The following is a 23,123-nucleotide window of genomic DNA, read 5'->3' on the forward strand; positions in this document are numbered from 1 at the left end:
CCGGATTATAAGGCGAACTGTCAGTTTTTAAGTGCGCAGATTTTAAGTGCACCTTATAGTTCGAAAAATATGGTACTAACAAAATACGTTTTAGCTTGTTCTTTTTCTGACTTATAATATATTTCTGAAATTATATTTAAGTATATTTAAAAAAGAAGTTTGGTATGTCAGGCTAAAGAAAAATAAAACCATACTCATAATAACAGAATTCCATTGCACAAGCCAACCCCCACCCCACTCTATCTTTCATAGAAGCTCCACAGCCATCTCCACTCTCAAGCTTCATCAGTTCCACAAATCCAGCTTGTTCTCCCTTGTGTGCTCCCTCCAGTGTAGTGACTTGTAACCCATCCCCATCAGCTGTCTGTCTATTTGCCTGTATACCTCTATCCCCTCTCTCCTCTCCCTCGCCTCCATAGCACTGCTGTATATCTCTCTATCTCTGTATCTCCTCACCGCGCACATGTCAACTTCCATTCTCCTGAACTCCGCACTGAACTCTGCTCACCCAAAAACCTGCCCAGCGTAGGTACCACCTGTCAGATTGCATCGGCCTGGCTCTTTCCACTGTCTAGAACTGTGCGGAAGATAACCTCGGCACCTGCAGATCACCTCGGTGGAGGAGGAGGTAGAATTTACTCTCATATCGGAATGCCAAAACTGAAAGCAAATGTTAAAGAGCCTGTACCTAATTTTAATTTATTCTTGTCAAGATAAATGCTCTTTACATTACACTGAAAAAGAGACTGTAAAATAGAATCTATTCAATTAACATGTCATTTTATCAGGTAATAAACAAGATACAAGGTCAACTTTTTGTCCAGTTAGGCCATACACTGTATAAAGACGTGGACTAAGAGAGTGTGACATAACCCACAGCACTCGCCTCCAGTCAAATGAAGCTCATGAGGCTGGCGGTTACAGGAGCAAATTTGGATCTGAGTTCCATATTAGGAAAAGGAATCTATTTACAGACAAAGCGGTGAAATAAAAACACCAGGATCATGTAGAGCAGGGGTTTTCAAATTGGGTGAATATGAGCCTCCCCTTAGAGTAGGTAAGACAGCCGAGCCCACCCCTTGCCCAAAATCCCATCTGTCTGCCCTCCCCCCACACAGGCCTTTGAAGTAAATGCATCTTTTGTTCCTGCAATGATGAGTTTCAGTAACAACTGATAATATATTTTTTTTAAATATTGTACATTTTCATATATTTTTTTAAAGTGTATTCATAAATGATTTTTGCAACAGCGAATAATTTCCAGCTTCATGCAGGCGTAATTGAGGCTACTTTTAACATTACTTAACATTAGTAGGTCACAGGACTAAACCAGGACTAAACCAGGTCTAAACCAGGTCCAAACTAGGACTTAGCCAGGACAAATCTTGGACTTGAGAGTGAGTGACTGAGAACTTCAAGCCCGTGTAGCAGGGTGTCCTCAAAGCACGATTGGGCGAGGGCTGCACTTAGCCCCGTGGGACATGATGCTCTGTGCCGGTCCTTTCGCCTGCGGTCACCCAAAGGTCTACGCAGGCGCACGTCCGGACCCGTCCCGACACTCAGTCTTGGTTCATTTCTGGTTTAGTCCTGGTTTAATCCTGTTTTAGTCCTAGTTAAGTCCTGGTTTAGTCCTCCTGGATCAGTCCTGGGATCAGTCCTGTTTAGTTTAGTCCATGTGTGTCGCACCTCCCCAGTGGCTCTTTGACGGCCTCACCTATTGAAAACCGCTGATGTAAAGAGTTAATATGAACATTTTAAAATCAAAATAATGAGGCTCACAGCAGCAGTTACAGAGAGAAGGCTGGCAATTATTTTTATGTAAAGTCAATTGGAGCCATGTCCATTTATATATACAGTCTATGTTTCAAGCACGTTACTAAGAACCAACTGACCGACACTATTCCAGACACTTGGTTCTCTGACATGGTGCATTTTCAAGTGTAATATAAAGAGAAATAGTAGGCAGAGATATGAACACTAGTTATTTCTGTCATGGTGCAATATCACTGTGACAGATTGTAGGCGGAGCTAAAAGTTCATACCAAAACTCATGGTTTGAAATCAGACAGCCTGTCACAGTTCTACCTTTTGTTTATATGCTTATCCCCAGCCCAGCTCCATTTCCCAGCCTGTTCCCATCCTTCTTTTGCTACCTCCCTGTTTTTCCTACAGCTTCCACTCATTCCTGCTCGTTCAGTCTTTGCTCGATTGTTGACCAGTCAAGAGAGACACTCAAGCTCTCTTTATCTGAACTCTGTGTTCTGAAATCTGTTGTTTGCAATTTCTCCAATTCTGCATTATTACCTGTTCTGTGCTGAACTTGTTTCTGAGTTTATTCCCAGCCCGTTTTCCAATTAGTGAATTTCCCAGTTTTGGAGGATATTTTAGTTCACATAATAAATTCATATATTCCTTTGTTGTTTATCAGCCTGATTTGTCTTATTAAGCATTACCTATTGAAGGACACTTTCTGTTGAACTGAACTAAGACTTTTGCGTTTGACTGTTTTCTTTGTGTTGCATTTGAGTCCAAGCTGCTTGCGTGATTCAGCCCCTTTGAAATAATTTATAATGCCAAGCCACGGTGGTCAGTGTGTTTGTGCTGTGTTAAAAGGGGTCGGTGTGTGTGTGGTAAAGAGAATGTACAATTATGAAAAAGACAAATAGGAATGGGACTATAAGAGCAGAATTTTTTTCTTCTTCTATTGGAACTTCAGGTCAGATAACCCCAATTAAATGATATTAAAAGGTGAATCTCTAGCATCTCTGAGAAAGGACAGCTTTTCTTAGTCATAGCCGAGGTCCAAGAAACATGATTATATATTGAAGGAGACATGTTACGTAAATTCAACTTTTATGAACTCATTCTGTCTTCATTAGCTCACTCTGAGTTATATTTAGATTCACTTATGTTTGGGTAATTTAGCATTTGACACTTGAGTACTTAGAAAATTATTTAACAAACTCAGACCTTGGGCTATACACGAGGTTCAGAAATGTCACATAGTTCTTTCAACAATAAAAATGTAAATTCATATCTGCGGTATTCTATTAAAGAGCTCATATTATGCTATTTTCTGATTTCTTGTGATGTTGTACCTCATCACAAACATACATAGAGTTGTGTTTTGTTTCATTTACATGTGTTTTTTTTTTTTTTGTTTTTTTTTAATTGCCACAAATCAAATCACATCAACAGTGTCCTGAGACCGGGCCCTCACACAAGTTATAGACCTACTTTTTTTTTTTTATTCCAGTTTTGTAGGAGAAAAAAGAAAATTAAAACAATAGTTTAAAAAAAAATATAAAGAAAGAAAGAAAAAGTCAATAATTGGACCCCACTTCTTTTCAAAAGCTGTAGTTGAGCTGTTAACAGTTCCATTGTATAAACTTGTCTGATTTTTTTATATCCACTGATCAGTGGTCGGTGTTTCAGGTTTCAGCCAGTAGATTGTAATCATTTTTCTTGTGGTCATCAGAAGAAGGTGCAGCAGAAAGCACTGATCATGAGAGAGACCATCAGGAAATGTATCAAGCAAAAAGATCTTAGGGTCCAACAAGCGGTCCACAGCCAATATGTTTTGTAGAACGTATTTAACATCAATCCAGAAACGTTGTACATTGAGGCAGTCTTAAAATATGTGAATTTGGTCACCCACGAGTCCACAATTCCTCCAACATTTGTCACTAAAACTACATTTTGAATTTCAGTGGGGTTCTATTCACACACATTTAAACACACAAATCCTGCATATTAGGCTGAGTTCAGAAAGCACTCTCTTCCAACTTTTGATGGTAAGTGGCAATAAAAGAGTTGCTCCATTGTGTTTTTAAACTCCATACACCTTCATTAGAATCATTTGGATGATTTCTGCCCTGGATTGTTCAATTTATACTGAACAAAAGGTAAAAGGTTATGTAAAGGAGTAAAACACTGTTAACTTGAAAACTACCACTTCATAACATCCCAAAGAGAAGAAGAAACAGCATTTTTAGCTTTGGAGATGTAGACAGACTAATATTTAGGGTCTACTCAAACAAAAACACAACTCTAGGTATGTTTTTGATGAGGTAACAACATTCTAATATGGTTTAAAGCTCACAGGAGTCAATTTTGTGTAATATGGGACTTTTTACTGAAATATTTACAATTACTTAATGTGATGTTATGTGTCAGGAATAGTGGCAATATAAGTTCAGTCTTGGTTCAGTTTGTGGCGTGTGCGGTGCAAAAGTCCGGCATCTCGATCAGTGTTTCTTCTGCTCAGTAAATAATGCCCGTGAAGTGATCTGTGAATTCATATTCGTTCTGATGAAAGCGCAATCGTTTCATTGTAATTCTTGAAGTCGTAACTTTCCGATTCGTATTCTGATGGATGCTTCAGTTAGAATGCTTTTAATTTGTGTGTGATTTATCAAGGTGGGTAACAGGTGGAATGTTAATGGGTGCGGGAGGGTGCGGTTCTCCAAAAATGGACCCGTGACGGACTGTGCGCTGTAGGGCTCCATTACGGAATAAACGAATCTCCGACGAGAGCAGCTTTAAGTTTTAAGAAGGATGCAAAAAGGGTTATCTGTCCTGTCTGAGAAAAGTGTAAAAAGTGTGTGGTGAGGGGGTTTACAGCCTTAAAACAGATATAATAATTGTAAAAAAATTAAGTTGAGTACTCCGTGGATTTTGCCTATTGCGGGTTATTTTTAGAATGTAAGCCCCGCGATAAACAAAGGACCACTGTACTATGAAATTTGATGTACAGTTTTGCAAAGTATTATGGCAGATCATCTCACTTTGTTACAGAATCAAGTTTTTGGTAAACTGGAAAATGAGAAAATCACACTTCATTTTCATTTTCACTTCATGAGCGAAATGTCTGACAGACAGTTGCGTGAGGCGGCGAATATGTCTTGCAAGTGTCACAAGTTTATTACATGGTGTTATGCTGAATTAAAATATTTGAGAACATACTTTGAGGTGTTGGGAAATTAAAGGTGCAATGCATAACTTTTCTGGTGGGGGGGCCGTCACCTTCTTGTCTCCATGGTAATCACGTCTATCTAGCATTTACTCATTACGGATGTCTCTACTGCTCAAAAATACAATAATCCTCTCTGTGAATAGGGTTGCCACTCCACAGATCTGACCTGGTATGTAGCCTATAGTTGGCTCCTTTGAGATGGACAGGTTTAATCTCTAAGGTGGAACATTACAGACAAAGCAATAACATGTCCACGAAGACAAGCAGGTGAGAAAAGTTGCGCAATACATCTTTAATGGTGTTTTTTCATTATCTTTTTTTTTCAATTTGACACACATATTCGAACCCTTTATGACATTTTGGAGTGACAAGATTGTTTTTAAAAAGCACATTCATTCATTCCTTCTGTTCTGTTTAATGCGCTGTCTAATTTCCCCACACAGAGAAATTTTTATTAAAAAGTGAGCAATTGTAATGTAATTGTATTCTAAATAAATTTCAATATTTTTGTCTCCTTTGGGCATTCCGTAACTGAAGATGCTGATCAAATTATTAAGTGTATTCATTTGGGGGTTCTAAAAATGTTATTTTAACTAATCACCAACTCATACTTATTTAGTTTTTAAGTTTCTTTTATTAAATTTCTTTGTTGTTTTTATTAATATTCATAAACCAGAAACTTCAAATAACATATCTGTTTTGAAAAAAAAAAAAAAAAAAAAAAAACTTTGAATCATTTACAATTTTGAAGGATTGAGTTCTCGAAATTCGGCATTTGTGATTTTTGTAATGTATCGTTCATTTGAATCATTTTAAACTTGAATAGCGGTCTTATTTGTAACATATTGAAGGAATTTGAAATGCAAGGATTGTGTAAGTGCATAACATAACAAAAATGTGAAATAATGCGTTGCTTCTTCTATGGCAGGTCATAAAAGGTTAAAATCCAATGTAATAATAAAAATAATAGTCCTACCATCCGAGAGGAAGTATTCCACCTCTCCATTGTTCCCCTCGTCTCCGTCCTCTGCGTACAGCTTGTAGACCAGAGTGCCGGCCACTGCGTCGGACGAGACCACGGCCAGGTACGGAGAGGGCACCATCTTCCACTCTGGAACATTATCATTCACGTCTGTGACCGTCAGCTCCACATGCACCAGGTACCACTCTGGACCTATGGAGAAATAATAAAAGGAAAGATGTGTTACGTAAAATTTCTAATTTATTTAAGTAGCGAATACCGCCCCACTGTAGAAAATGAGCAAAATAGTGAATGGCTGAACGGTTTCTAAATCTAAATCTTTATCATTTGATGCTGTTTTACACTGATTTACGTTAAACTAACACAATAATAGGCATATAATAATCAAGAAGGTTTTGGGTTAAATGAGTAGGTTGTCTTAGCCTTTCTGTGTGGAGTTTGCATGTTCTCCCTGTGCATGCCCCCCATCAATCCAAAACATGTACCACAATCCTCCAGCTAAGGCAGTCCTAACCAAGACCAGCAACAAGAAATACGTTCTCGGGCACTGAGCTGTAGAGCTCCCTGCTTCTGAGGAGATGATTCACTGGGTCAAATGCAGAGGACAAATTTCCCTGCAGGGACATGAAAGTGTAGCCAGGCTGGCGCCACCTAGTGCATCCAATTATGCTCAGTTTCATTTGTCTCCAGCAACTAGGTCAGGAATCAAAATACACTAGACGGTTTGTAAAAACCCCGGAAGTGCGAGTTCGGGCACCAGCCAATCAGTGAAGAGTCATTTATTCTGTGTTGTCAGCGAGTCCTGAGATTGAGGATTTAAAGCCGGAATAAAGGGAATGTTTTGTGAATTTCCTCAAGGGGAAAAATGTTGTTGCTCTTCTTCCTATGTGATTTGAGAAAAGCTTAATAAACCAGTTAGCCCCGTTAGCAGTGCATTACATAGAGTATGTCACGACCAAATTGCAGCGATTGGTTAAATGATAAAAATGTGAGCGAATTCCAATGCTGCAAGGTCAGACGGTTTGTCCGAAGTGACACAAAGTAAACTGGCTGATGAATCAGGCTAATCAACGTCTGCCTTAACGTATAATATTGTCTAATTTTTATTGGACTGCAATGTTTTCTTTTAACTATATATGATTTCTAAGGACACGCCCCCACTTTCAGTTTGAACAATTTATTCAAATCTGTGCCTCAGACATTTCCTTCTGTGATTAGTTTTTAGATAAAATTAGTTATGGCTTCTATCATATTTTAAAAGAGTGTTTTGATCAGCTCTTTGAAATGAACAGATCCAAAAGATTCAGATTTGAACGTCTTATTACTAACATGATAGAAAACGGACTATATGGAGCTAAATGGATTTATGCTTTATGCTGTGAATATAAAATAGTACAGCAGAACTAACTATGGACGACTTTAGAGAGCCATCAAGATGAGCCTGAATACAGTGTTACCTCTACCACAAGCCAATAACAAAGACATGCTTGAGAGTGGAAAACAATTACAAAGAGGTTAGCATCTATTTAAAAGGGTTCAAGGAAAGAATACAATCAAGCTACTTTAGTTTTAGAAATGTTTGATTAACTGAGACGTCAATGCCACACTGTGTGAAAGTGCAACTTCTCTCCATGGAGATAATACTGCTTTACTTTGACTGCACCACAATATGACAATTATCTATCTGCTGTAACGAAGACATGTTGAACTTGTATCTGCTATATAGTTAAAATCTATAACAACCGTGGATCATTATTTGGTCATAATTTGGACATTTTAAATTGCAATTTTCATCTAAAACAGGGGTGTCAAACTCAAATTCCCAGAGGGCCAAAATTAAAAACTGGGAGTAATTGAATTTGTTGAAAAATCTGCATGTTTTCTCTTCTTTCGAGATATGTAATGTTAAATATTTCCTTATTAAAATTTACGTCTAATACTAGTTTTGCCTAAACACTGAATAGAGAACAAGCTTAATATAAAATAATAACACAATTTTAAGTAAATAATGTCTCCTATAGCCTATCTGTAACCAGTGGACCAGCTCTAATACATATTTTATATAATCTCACGTGCCAAATTTGACCACCAAGTCTGAGTTTGACATGTCTGATCTAAAACAACTTAATAAAAGAAATAAATCAGCTGACTTCATCGTTAGAAAACTGTGGTGCCCAATGGAAGCTGACGTCGCCATAAACAACATCACAACAAAGACCTCTGTAGCTGTCGGCTCCTCCGATGGATAGTGAGCTGTGGATTTTTTATTTTTTTTTCCATTCACACCAAAATGACTGTGATGTTGCTGAATCCTATGCGTAGTACACAGTAAGAAATTAAAATTGGGAGAACAAAGTAAGTTGGGAGCGGTGGGCGTACGCGGGGGTTGATCGGTTATATGGCGTTTTGAAAATTAACTTTAGATTACAGCAATTAAAAATCGCTCAAACATGCACAAATCGCCCCAGATTCAGCTTCGGGTGAATGAACTGACAAGATCTGTTGCAAATTCTAAACCAATTCACCAACAGTTTCCAATACACCTAATGCACCTTTGCTACTAAGTACTGAGGGAAAAAAGGGAATGGATTTTTGACCGAGGAAACTTCAAACACACTTTATATTTTAATTATCAGAAAATGAAGTTGATTATAATTTAGCTAAGTGGTCTCTTCATTGTATCATTCTTTATACCACAATTCAGCGTATTAGGCATAACTAACCGCCGGGTCATAATATCATTACCAATTTAATATGCAGTGGGACTCGGTGAATAAAATCATCAAAGTACTTCTATTTATTTTCAGTAATTGTTGACTTCATCGAATTATACTTCACTTCAGCAAGAGCAAAGCTGTCCTCTGCAAGCCAAGGTCCCAGCGCACAACCTCTCATCCGCCCGTCCACCCACATACCCGCCCGAGTGAGCCCATGCACAGTGAACTTTGAGCTGTGTACACAAGAAGAACGTGACCCAATATAGGCAGATATTAAAGGGCATTCCTCAGAGCAGCCGAGCAGAGCGATGTGTCTGAGTGTAGCTTCATTTTCAGCTGGCATCGTGGAATAGTTTGTTTAGCCAGTTATCACTGAACTGAATAAAGGCAATCTGTACATACAAAATATAGCAATTGTCTCTGCTGTTTAAATATACCACATGGAGTTTTGATGTAATTAACTTTTCTAAAAGAGCTTAAATTACACAATTAACTCCTGTGAGTTTTTAGCCATGTTATAATGTTGTCACCGAATCAAAAATATACCTGGAGTTGCGTTTTGTTTCATTTACACAATTGAGTAATCCTGCGTTATTAGTCTACATCAGTGTTTCCAAAATTTTTTTCTGGGGGCCCTTATTTTAAAAGTCACAACCAAGTCTATTGACCCAAGCCAACAGACATAATTTGTAATTCACAAAATAAAGGTGGATTGATCATTATTGAACTTTAATGGTGTTATATTATTGTTGTGATCCTGCCTTTCTGAACAATTAGTATTACTCAAGTTTTAAACCATGAAAAACAGTAATTGAACCACAATAAAAGGATCCATAAATCACCTACCTGGACATTAAATGTAGCCCATTTCTTTTGCTTTTCAACATTCAATTGAACCAGCAATATTGGAACAAAACAGTCAAGAAAATTATACAAAACATGTCTTAACATTTACATTTTTCTAATGAGATAGGTGGGCCTGTCTGTGTTTTTGTAACGTGTTCCAGTCCAGGGTGCAGGAGGAGAGCACAACACACACATCAGGTGCAGTCTGTTTCTGTGCTTTATCTTCATTTTTGTGAGCACATATATTTTATTTTTATTCACACACATATGTAGTAGTGAAAGGAATAAGCATAGAAATACTGGCTCTACTGAGGACAGGATATTCTGACGAAATGCTTATCCAAAATGATGATAAAGTCACAGATCCACATTGTCTTGGCAGAGTGCGATCATGTGTCAGAACTGTACATCACAGACCTACATGCAAGTTGTGACAAGGCGACCCAAAAATAATATCTTGCGACCCACCTGAGGATCATGACCCAGTCTTTGGGAAACAATGGTCTACATCTCCAAAGCTCAAAAATGCTCTGTTCCACCTTGTGATGATTAACTTTTGTTCAGTAGAGATTTGCAATTCCAGGTCTGAAATAATCCAAATTATTTAGTGAAGTAGTAGTGAAGTATCTAGTGAAGGTATATTCAGTTTAAAAACATAGTGAAGCGCTTCTTGTATTACTGCATGATATCACAAAGCATTACATCTCCACGGAGACAAGCAGATAATAAAAAGGTAACATAATGCCAATTTAAGTGACTAAAGTGTACCATACGAAATAAATCAACGGATGGTGCACAACAACATCCTGAGTGGCATTTAGGTAATGAAGTTCTAAGTATGGAGATCTTGTTTTACTACTGCTGTTTGTCCAATCTGATTACAGAGCCATCTGGAAAACAGATCATGTTTACTCTGCATTTGTTCAATTTTTATATGCTAATTTCATTTTTCTGACTTTTAATATGAAAAAAAAAACAAACTAAAAACTGTGACAGACAACTCGGTGAAAGGTATTATTTGGTTAAAGGTGCATTATGTAACTTTTCTGATGGAGGGTCTGCCACTTGGTTACTCCATAGAAATGTTGTCGTTTTCAAATGCACCATTACCTTCCACCTTTAGTTCAGTAGAGATTGGAAATTTCAGGTCTGAAATTATCCAAATGATTCTAGTGAAGGTGTGTGGAGTTTTAAAACACAGTGGAGCACTTGCTGTATTACCACATGACATCACAAGGTGGAACCGAGTGTTTTCTGTTTGAGAGAAGAACCCTAAATATGCAGGACTTGTGTGTTAAACATATGTGAATGAAACAAAACACAATTCCAGGTAAGTTTGTGACGAGGAAACAACATTATAACATAAATCAGAAAATGTCATAATATGGGCCTAAGATACATGAGTTTAATGCCATGCTATGCAACATTTCAAAGTAATAACATCTCATTGGAGACAGACCCTGTACGAGAAGTTAGAAGTTAATAATGCACCTTTAATTGCCATCTAATTCTCAAGCCTCTGCATTGCTCTACAACTGTAATCAACATTGAATTAATCATTCAGAGCCTATTCTTTGTAATATATGAAGAACATGTAGGTTAGACTGCAATGCTGAACTCATTTGCATTCTACCCAACAAAACATCATTAAACACAAAGAAACAAGGTCAGTGTCTCCTCTAATATCTGCAAATGACTATGGAATCACATGTGGTAGATAGAGGCAAAGGTAAAGCTGACATGAATCAGTACTACAGAGGCACACCACTAATTATAATTAGAAAGCCACTATCTGTAGAGAAGGTAAACACCAATCATATTGACTACGGTAGGACACGCCCCATACACCACGCACAAGCTTTAACAACAGGATTCAGTAAAGGAACCTGGTCTGAGAAAAGATATAGAGTTCTTTCATGCAAAAATAAGAGGTATTAAACTTATTTGTACCCCAGTCTATAAAATGTATTAACAACATGGACTGACTGTGGAGATGTGTGGAGTGATTTTATATTGCCAGTGGTGGAAGGTAGCGAAGTATAAAAGTACAATAGGACAGGAGAAATTCTATTCTGTCAGCTTGTTTGAGTATGTTTCACAGCTCATCCAAGCTTCTTCTTCAGTTCTGGTCAGACGCTGGAGGACATTGCCTTATATCTGCTTGAAGGGAGGAGCTAACTACACTGAAACTACTCTGAAACTAACACACCTACTTGTTTACAGTTTCTGTTTGTGAGGTGAGTCTCTTGAACTGCCCTAAGTGGGGACTGTGTCTGAGTCATATTTGCATAATCATTCAGGCCCCTGATGGGTGCTTTCACACCTCGGAGCCTACAGGCTATCACTAGGTTTTCTTTGTTTTCATTTAGGTCTGAGGATGGAGTTATAAATAGGAGACAGATAATATTTGAGCCCTTCATTTCTGTTCAAAGGATTGTCTTTCCTAACAAAAATAGTCTCTTTAACTCCCCTCTCAAACCAATTCTTTTCTCTGGCTAAAAACCCCAACAAAAAACAGAAACTTTTGTCCAGTTGACAGAACGTAATTTCTTCTGTGCAATAGATCCTACCTGGACGACTGATGGATTTCACAAACATTACAGTACAATACATAAGTACACATTTTAGGTATTTGTACTTTAAGTACATTTTTACAGTGGATACTTTTTACTTTTATGTCACTACATTTCAGAGCAGGTATCTGTACTTTCTACTCTACTACATTTTAGATCTGGACTGAAAAGTAAAGTGCTTTTCTTGCAGAAATGGCTGAGACATTATTTTTTTAGCACATTTAGTTTGAGTTTCTGTCCCAACTTTGAGCAAACCAAATACACAAAAACACAAAAAGGGATAGAAAAATTTAGAAATAAATGCAATCACTTAAAAACAGCTACATTCTTTGTCAACATCACTACATATCATTCTTTAATTGTTCTAAAAATCTCTACAAAATACTTTTTAAGTACATTTTTAAACAAGTACGTTACTGCTTTTACTTAAGTAGATTTTTTATGTAACACTTTAACTTGAGTAACTTTTTGCCTGGTTTCTGCACTGTTATTTAAGTAACAAAATGGAGTACTTCATCCACCATTGTATATTGTCCAGTTCTGCATGTTTTTCTTTTCTCTTTTGTTATGCCATGTTATGTCTGTCTATTTGAGCAGAATTTGTCCTTGCCCCAGAACACATATATTGAGGTCAAAATATGTCCGCTGCGTGCAGTCTCAATCGAAATATAAAGTAACTTTAAATAATATATAACTTTATATATAATAACTTTAGGCCACTGCAAACAGTTTAAATGAACTAGTTCTGTTTTTCACATTGTAAGACAGTAAAAATCTGTTCTATGGATCCCAGAACCCTAACCCCAGCTTCCCTCTAATTACTATCATCTAATCTATTCTGTTAGAGTAAAAACTTCATCTATGAGTCAATGGTCATACAGTTACACCTAATTTCTATTCAATTAAATTTTGTATGACACAAAATCACAACAATAGTCACCTCTCAGGGTTTCACAAACAGAGATCAAACAATGAAACAGTTATCAGCCAGAAAAAGACAAGCAGATCTACCAACTGATCATCCAAAGGAAAGATTTCAACAGTTGGAGCACAATTCTCTATTCTCCCCTTTAATTTTATAATCGTTATCTACCAAATATTAGGCCATAAATACAATATAAAATTAAAATATGTAATACATTACAATCAAATTCTAAAGTATGGGCACTGCATTACTACTAAAGCCATGTGTATCTCCACTAATCTGCACCTGTATGACACTATTTGTACATATTGGCATTAGACTTAGACTTAGATTGACTTTATTGATCCACAAGGGAAATTACTTGGACACAGTAGCACACACATGACATTAAATATACAATACCACGCAGTGTAGTCAAGACCGCACTAATCGAGACCAAGATGTGTCCGAGACCACAGGGTCCGGAGACCAGGACAAGACCAAGACCTCTAAGGGTCGAGACCTAGACAAAACTGAGATTTTTAAAGCCGAGACCGAGACAAGACAGAGTCCACGGCCCATCGAGACCAAATCGAGACCATCTTTGTCATTTTAGACATTTATTGGTATTTACAGTTATTTTGGTACATATATATCAATGTTTTTATAAATCGATCTCCATTTTATCACTCTTCAGGTATCAGACCTCGAGACCTAGACAAGACCGAATCAAAGTGCCTTCAAGACCGAGACCATATTAAAGTGCCTTCAAGAGCGAGACAAGACCGAGTCCAAGCGTCTTCAAGACCGAGAAAAGACCAAGCCCAAATCAAAGTGTCTTCAAGACTGAGACCAAATTAAAATGCCTTCAAGACTGAGACAAGACCAAGTCAAAACCGAGTCCAAGCGCCTTCAAGACCAAGGCAAGACCGAGTCCATGCGCCTTCAAGACTGAGACAAGACCCAGTCCAAGCGCCTTCAAGACCGAGTCCAAGCGCTTTCAAGACCAAGACAAGACCGAGACCAGATCAAAGTGCCTTCAAGAGCAAGACAAGACTGAGTCCAAGCGCCTTCAAGACCGAGACAAGACCGAGTCCAAGCGCCTTCAAGATCGAGACAAAACCGAGTCCAAGCACCTTCAAGACCAAGACAACCCTTCACAAAAACCAAGACCAATCTCGAGTACTACAACACTAGTAGCATGTATGGCAGGTTTACTCTCTTGTAAAACAACACTACAACAGTTTGCAATCATGTCCAATATTCCCAGATACTCCACTCTCTCCCGTTGTAAACCACAATCCCATATGGTAAAAAGCAATATAATACATGAGAAGGGCAAATGGAAATTCTGAGAAATGATCCTGCGTTTGTTATAGGAGCAATGGCAAACTGAGATATAGGGGCGAAATCAATGTCATTAAGGTCTGAAAGTAGGAAGGGTATTATCTAAGCAGAATACATGAGCGGACACCGAACTGAGACTAAAGACCACCAATAACTAGCTCCAGCTGAGATCCAGCACTCGACGCGGGGGGCTTTTGTTGACAATAGTTCACTTCCTGTCCTTCCCCCCGTGGTCATAACAGATTCCGAATTAATTGGCGAAAGGACAATGCTGCTTCGGGGAGGTAGGGATGGTATTAGCTCGATAATAAATCACAGGGCTAATATCCGAGAGCCCCACTCCAAAAAATCCAACGCAGGCAACGACACATGCACACAGAAATACCCATTCCTGTCTCGCTAATACCGATCATCACTAGATTAGCGGCTAATGAAAGACCATAGGGACTGCAGTGTTTGGAGCTATTGCCATTCCTCACGCTAATGCAATGCACCGTTTCTAATGACATGTCGCAATCCCTGGAAACATGGGAACTAGCAATTACTAACACGGCCACAGAAGGCATTTCCACGGCTACTGACCTTATTTGCTCCACTAGGTTGCAATTCAAGGCTTTACAATGTGCGCAATGTGCTCTATTTCACCCTCCCAAAAAGTGCTTTCTTGTTATCTTGTTTGCAGTGTGTGTGTGTGTGTGTGTGTGTGTGTGTGTGTGTGTGTGTTCGGGGATAGGGAGTGCATGGTGGGTACTCTACAAATGCTGGCATAGTGAAAATTGTGTTGTTATTTGCTTGTAGGAGATGGAGTTGGGGCATGAAAGCGGTGGTGAAGACGTAAGATTGCGCACTGAAAACATGGCATATTTGATTTGTTTTTGCTCAAGCTAATGTTGGTTCCTGATTTATTTTGAGCTGCAGAGTTATTCTTTACTTTTAATTTTACACAGTCTTTTTAAAATAAACTTAAGAAACACAATGGGCATGGCGATTACACTATAGAAAATATCAGATTATATCAGATTGGAAAAGTATTGTTTAATTGGTCCATTTCTAAGTCTGCACAAAATTAGGGAAGTGAGAATGAAGATATATAAAGATTTCAAACCATGGAAAGGCTGAGGGGGCTGAAGGTTCTGCTGCTGCGGTGGGGATTGGCCAATGTAGAGTTCCAAGTTAATATAGTATGTCAATCACAATGTTATTTCTGTTTACACCAAAAATAGAAATTGAGAGAAGTGAATAGTTTATGGAATGGATAAACTAAGGCAGTGATTCCCAACCTTTTTTTTTTTCTGGGGACCCATATTTTTATCCAGGCTGGTACCACCTAGTGCCTCCGCTCAATTTCATTTCTCTCCAGCGACTAGGTCAGGCATCAGAATACACTAGACGGTTTGCAAGAACCTCGGAAGCTGTAGACCTCGCACTGTCCAATCAGCGAAGAGCTGTGAAGCCATGTCTGGGTCCCTTTTGTGGATGCAGCACAACAGTAAACAAAGCGGTCGAGATGGATGTAAACAAAGCCATACATTCTGTGTTGGCATCGATTCCCGAGATCGAGGATTTAAAGCCGGAACAAAGAGAATGTCTGGTGAATTTTATCAAGGAGAAAGACCTTATTGCCCTTCCTCCTACGGGATTTGGCGCATTACATACGTCACGTCCAAATAGCAGCGACTGGTTAAATCAAAAAAGTACCCGCCTACTGTCAAGTGAATGAATCCTAATGCTGCGAGGTCAGGCTACCATATTTTAAAAGTTACAAACCTTCGCGACCCAAGTCAATAGACATTATTCATAAATCACAAAATAAAGGTGGATTTGACCATTGTTGAACATGGATGAGGATATTTTACTGTTGACTGAATGATCTTGTCTCTCTGAACAATTAGTATTACTCAAGTTTTAAACAATGAAAAACAGTAATTGAACCACAATTACCACAACTAGATATTAAATGCAGCCCAGCTTTTTCTTTTTCAATATTCAATTGAACGAGCAATATTGAAATCATAAAAACATTAGAAATTATACAAAACATGTTTCAACATTTCAACTTTTCTAATGAGATAGGTGGACCTGTTTGCGTTTTTGTAGCGCGTTCCAGTCTCCGTTGTGCAGGAGGAGAACGCATAACGCAGATCAAGCATAGCATTCATTCTGTTTCTGTGCTTTGTATTCATTTTTGTGTGCACAGAAAATCCCAATTCGCACATATATGTAGCAGTGACAGGAAGAAGCATAGAAATACTGACCCTACTGGACAGGATATTCTGATGAAACGCTTATTCAGAATGATGATAAAGTCACAGATCCATAGCGTCTTGGCAGAGTGCGATCATGTGTCAGAACTGTATATTGCAGACCTACATGCAGCTCGTGACAAGGCGACCCCCCCAAAAAAAAAAATCTCTTGCGAACCACCTGAGTGTCACAACCCCGTCTTTGGGAAACAATGAACTAAGGTATTCGGAGACGTGGCAGGTAGAGATGTCCATGATGGATGGAGAGAATTTCAAACCATGGAAAGGCTGAGGGGGCTGAAGGTTCTGCTGCTGTGGTGGAGATTGACCAATGAAGAGTTTCAAGTTAGTACAGTATGTCAATGTTATTTCGATTTACACCAACAGTAGCTACACACTTGCTTCACGTGTGTAAAAAAGTCAATATTTAGGCAAGTTAAAATGACTTGCATTAAGAACAAATTATTTTGATTTCGATAGATTTGATTTGTCAGAAAAATCTACCCTGACCATTTGAATTACTTTGTGAAGGTGCTTTGTGAATTGTGTTAAATAAACAATAAACTTGCCTTGGATAATTTCACTGATCAAATCTACTCAGTAATTGAAAACTTCAGGGGTCAGTATAACAATGTAACAACTCCGACTGAAATATACCCTATGCCTATGAGTAAAAGCAGTGGGAGTTGGTAGTGCTGGTGTACAGTCTATGGGCACCCCTTTGGTTGGTTTTCACAACAGACACAGTACAGCTTTCTTCCAGGCAGTGTGCTGTGCTGGTGACTCACTCCTCAAGTGTCAGGGGGCTTGTCGGCTCCAAGAGAAGTTTTACAGCATTTTGTTACCAGCATCTGGGGCTGGATTAGAAGTTCGGATACAAAGTTTTACAAACGGAACATTCACCATCATTTTTATTCTGCTCCATATCTGACGCTTTCATAACAGTCTGAAAAATGAATTATTACATTTAACAGACTTTACTTGTTGACCTTTGCTAAATTGAAATCTCTTTCGAAAAATACTGCATACATTTCAAACGAATTGCATATTGCTAATTCATTTAACATTTATTTTACATTACAGACGTGTTAATCAATTTGACCAGGGCGAACTGTCAGTTTTCAAATCACTACATTAGTTATGTAGGCAATGCGTGGGAAATATGTGGGTATATGCAGTATCCGTTTTCCAATCCTTTGAAGTCTTTCATTCCTGACATTTCATACACAACTTTGTGAAATGATCATTGATTTTTCTGATTGCTTCCAAGCATTACCCTGAAGGGCTTAGAAAGTCTGCTTAGAAAAGTTCAAACTTTGCAAAGATAAAGCGATAGACCGTGTGAAGTGAAGTGTATTGGACGAGTTAGTTTTTGGCAACCCTTCAAGGCGAGAAACTGCAGGTGAATAGGAAACAAGAAATAGAAGGTTTTTAATGGGGTACTATGAAATTGAATGACCTTGGAAGGCATGCATTCTTATTGTTATCTTCTTGCCTTTTCACAGAATTGACCTGTAACTCAGCCTCCATAGAGAGAGATAGATATGCCTATTTCCATGAACTGTGTAAGCAATGACAGGCGCTCCATCAGAAAAGTTAAATAGTACAGCTTTAAACTCAAACAAGCTAGGGATTAGGGAAATCCTTCAGTAAAAACTTTCAAAATATAGTTCAGAACATAAGTGGAAAATATGTCTACTTTGGGCTGTAATCTTCATGTCTGTTTGGCAGAAAAGCCCATCTGAAGTTACAATCCTTAATATAAATCTGGATCTGTTCATACAGTAAAGTAATAATGTTGCAGATTGGACCAACTATTCATGTTCAATTTAGGTCACAAACCGACATAAAACCAAAATACCTTGTCAAAAACACCTTGTTCCTATAGTGACCTGCCTTAAGTAGCAGACAGCACATTTGATCCTCCTGCCACAGCCTGTTATATCGTCTCAGTTCACAGTACCATCTCTTTTCAGCGTAGCATCCAGGTTTACAGTGAACACAGTAGATGTATGAAAACTGTAAGAACATATATGCCACATCTCACCAAGGTCGACAAGCCCTTTGAGTGCACTATCCTTGATCTCTCCAGTATGCAGCTGACCAGTTTATCTGCCAAGTGGCTCTGCTCTCCTGAAAGGTGTTGGAGAGCACTTCTTTGTATCACGCTTCCACGGGTGTTTTCATCCAGTATTGTCGGGAACTACTCTTGGCTATGAAAAGAGTCAGCTACATGGGTCCTGTCAGGAAGAATCTCTTTTCTTATAGAGCTGTCTATGGACAGTGAATGTAAGCAGCTGCAAGGTCTGTAGTGTGAATAGCAGGTGATTCGAAAAGGTCAGATGTGTAACGCAATCTAAGCTAAGGCTGTTCTTTACTATAGCTTAACTACCATTCTATACTTACTATTGTATAGTATTGAATGCATTAGCAATTTTTAGTATTAACCTTTAAACATGCTCTTGATTACATCTGCTTAGATACTCGTGTGTCCTTCTTTGGGATATTATATATACTGTATTTTTCGTCGCTCCAACGTACAAGTCGCACCAGCCAAAAATGCTTAATGAAGAAGAAAAAAACATATAAGTTGCATCAGACTATAAGTCACACTTTTGGAACCGACATTTCATCTTGAAAGGCAAGTTATAGTACTAACAATAGAATAGAGATCAACAGACTGTTAACATATGAACAGTTCTTCAGATAACTATAACATAAACAACAGAACAGAACAAGTTTACCAAACTCTCCATCTCACTCCAAATCACTAAATCCACTGAATTCTTCATACTCTGTGTCACTTCTGAGCAACTCCGTGACCTCCGGGGGTAAACGAAGCACCGCTTTCTCTTCTGCGTAGCTGTTGTCAGACTCAGCATTAGTTCCAGTTAGAATTATTCTGACAGGATGGTTTCGGTTGTCCCTGAGGTCCAGACTTTGTTGATCCAATGACTTCCAGGAAAGTTGCATGGTGCGTCCCCCCCAGTTTACCGTGAAGCTGTGTTCTCCATCCCCTCTTTTCACCAGTCCCTCACAAGTTTCTCTCTCAGCCCAAACTTTCTTTCTGCTACTCGATTACCGTTTCCGGCTGAATATTTCACTACTTGTAGCAGGACAGCTGCTTTTTCTGCAGGAGACATGCAAGGTAAAGGACGAAGTGACAGTTGTACAGGAGCAGCAGATACTGACACACAAGCCTACAAAGCCCTCTGGAGGCTGTCAGTGTGAAAATATTAACATGTAAGTTGCACTGAAGTATAAGTCGCAGTACCACCCAAACTATGAAAAAAAGTGTGACTTACAGTCCGAAAAATAGGGTAGGAACTTAAAATAATAAGAACATAATTTTCCAGCTTTAGTGCTCCCCATACTGGGATCTAGTGTTGGTGTTCCACCCATTGGCAAGGAAAAAACAAATCTTACCTAATGAGGAAGTAAAGCAAGAATGAAGCAAAAGCAAGAACGAAGCAAAACTCCAGGTGTGTTTATGATAAGGAGAAATGTAAAAGGTTAAAAAGGACCTTGAATGAGTGTAGCTGTAGTGGCAGTAACTGCTTTTCTGATGCACACTACTTTTTATGACGCAAGTTATTGTCTTATGCAAATCTATAATTTTTACTGCATCTTTTAGAACTTAACAGCTAAGACCCTTTTAAAGTGATTATGGATTATAGAACACATATGCAGCAAATGGAGGATGAAATCTTACACAATTTGCTTTTAGCGAAAAATTCATAATAGCTCCAGTTGCGCAACCTCTTCCACACTCATCTCTGCCCAGACAGCATGAATCATTCGAGAATTAAAATAGACTTGTTAATAGACTCTGAACTGAAAATACAAGCCCTCAGCGTGTCACTCCGGAACTGCTGGTAAAAAAATATGTTTAACCAAAAGAATCAAAACTAAAAGAAAATGTGCCAAATTTAACACTGAGATAAAAAAAGAAAAAAAGGCATTAACAAATAAGCACACAAAAGGGCTCATTTGTGTGTGGCATGATTGGTTTCTATGATGCTAAAAATAATCAGACTTAGACCAAAACAAAGTTAGTTTTGTCAGAACTTTAAATGTGTGTTTAAACATCGACTAAAAGCTTTGTTTACAGTGTGAAGCACGCGCTGCCACCAGGTCAGCTGCCTCAATGATCCACTCTTACCAGTGTTTGCCTTTGCACAAACCTTTAGTTGTTTTCAGTAGAAATAATGAGCTGCACTTTTTAGTATTTCACTACATGATTATTCTTGCATGTACGTGCACAATCAGTCAAAGGATTGGACACACTTCCTCATACAATGTTCTTTGTTTATATTCATTGCAGATACAGTAGATACTTAGACAAACTTTATTGATCCATAATGGAAATTATTTGGACACAGCAGCTGACAACTTACAATTTAATAACAAAAAGCAAAAAGTAGAAATCGACCTACATAACTGTCCAAGTCACTTTCTGGGCAATTAAGTTATTTGTGTAATTCTATTCTCCAGACCCCGCTGCATCTATATGTGTCATTGGCTCTGTCCGTGGCCAAAGAAATATTTTTACAGTCAAAAACACTCTAATCTCTCAAAATTAAATAACAGTTTTTATCTTCGAATTATGCATACTGAAGACATCAAATGCATGACGTCTTGTATGTATCTGCAAAAACACCTGCTCAGGCTAGTCAACATGTGAGTCAAGCCTCACAGCAGGTCTCTTAACGGCTTAGAGTGTCACACTTGAGTTAGAATTTTTTTTAAAAAGCAGTTTCTCTTTGTTTTTGCGTACAAAAACAAATAAGTGTGACTTTGAGGTGACTATTCAAAATGAGAAAATTCAAACAGTCAATGAAGTTAAATGCCTTGGCCTCATTCTGAATGAAAATGTCAAATTTATCAGTAACACAAAATACTTAGTGAAGAAGACTAAAACTAATCTCAATTGCTTTTGTTTTATACATAAAGATATTATGCTCTAGACTTCATGTGTGAATGAAATAAAATAACTCTGGCTCTAAATGATGTTGTTCCCTCATCAAAAACATTAACATTTTGTTTCATTCACACATGTTTGAGTAATTCTGCATTATTAGATGGTCTCCAAAGCTCAAAATGTTCTGTTCCATGTAATGTCATGCTATGGTAGTTTACAGGTTAACAGGTCCTTTACCTTTAGTTCAGTAGAGATTGGCAATTCCAGGGCTGAAATTATTCAAATGGTTCTATTGTAGGTGTATTACCACATGACGTCACGAGGTGGACAGTGTTTTCTTGAAGGAAGAACTTCACCTAAATATGAAAGATTTGTGGCTTAAACATGTGTGAATGAAAGAAAACACAAGTCCAGGTGTGTCTGTAATGAGGAAACATGAATATATAAACCAGAAAACAATGTAATATGGGCCCTTTAAATGAAAAAGTATGCCCAGACTTTTGACTGTAATTGTAATTTTGACATCAGCATAAAAACTCGCAGCAAGTCAGACTACATCCCTTCTCTCTCTCAGTGCGCCTCCGCTGACCTCAATCAGCACCTTTCTAATTCCCCATCCTTCCACTCCCTTCCACTACAATGCACTCCTCATTGTTGCTGACAGTACGGCACTAAACCACAGCCCGGATCTTCACCCCGTCTCGCAATCTGTCATTTAGCTCTAACGAAGCCATGACTTATTATTAGAACTGGCAACAACACATGCATTGTATTAGCTGAAAATAGACTACGCTACCCAAATGGAATATTGAAATGCAGCGAAATGAGATGTAAAAAAGTCAGAGATAGAAGCGTCGCAAAGGAGACCAGTTAATTAAATGTCCTACGTGGGGATTACAAAGAGCTATTTGGCCCCGGCTGGTCCATCCGTAATCTGTTGAAATGGAAAGCTGCCGCAGCCTAAGTGACTTTTCACGTTTTTAACAGGGAAACGCCAATTAAAGTGAAGGATGGGTGGGGTGGAGAGGAGCCGGATCAAGTTATAGTTGTAATACTAATTGCGAATGATACAAATGGTTAGCTACTAAAATGAAAATCCATAAGTACACTCTATAATTGCAGCCGGCTCACGCTACTTGTGAAAGCTTAATTTTGAGAAAGAAAATGTACTGTCAATTATATAATAGCGTTTGTGGAAGTAGTTACAATAGAGAACAAGTTGGATATAGATTTTTACATGACTGGAGAGTTAACAGGTCACATAGCCAGGGACGTGTAGTCTATGCATATCAGATAAGCCCGCAGCAACAAGTTAAGTATGTGCTTATTACAATCACTTCACATGTGAGATTTACACACAGAGCGAGCGCTGTCTGGTTTTAGAACTGAAAACTGATTGGGCCACAGGAGTGGATATAATTAATATAGAGGGATTAACAGATTGTGTCACTCGGTGCTCTTCTGCGCATGTCTCTTGCAAAAAGAGCCACTTTCTTGTCTCGTCCTGTCTGGTATCATGTCTCCTGCAGAAAGAGCCACTACCCTGTCTGGTATCATGTCTCCTGCAGAAAGAGCCACTGTCTGGTATCCTGTCAGTATCTTGTAGGATTTCAGC

The 23,123-nt window shown here is 38.4% G+C and overlaps 1 protein-coding gene across 1 annotated transcript in view; it reads right to left on the reverse strand.

Moving 5' to 3' along the window:
• si:ch211-186j3.6 (neural-cadherin) overlaps positions 1-23,123 on the reverse strand; it is a 545,061-nt gene that overhangs the window by 375,670 nt on the left and 146,268 nt on the right. The window contains 1 exon segment of the mRNA XM_055154596.1: positions 5,952-6,149. Coding sequence (XP_055010571.1) covers positions 5,952-6,149 — 198 coding nt within the window.

The sequence above is a fragment of the Boleophthalmus pectinirostris genome, unplaced genomic scaffold, assembly GCF_026225935.1.
Source record: "Boleophthalmus pectinirostris isolate CB_2022bp ecotype Guang Dong unplaced genomic scaffold, ASM2622593v1 HiC_scaffold_19, whole genome shotgun sequence".
NCBI lineage: Eukaryota > Metazoa > Chordata > Actinopteri > Gobiiformes > Gobiidae > Boleophthalmus > Boleophthalmus pectinirostris.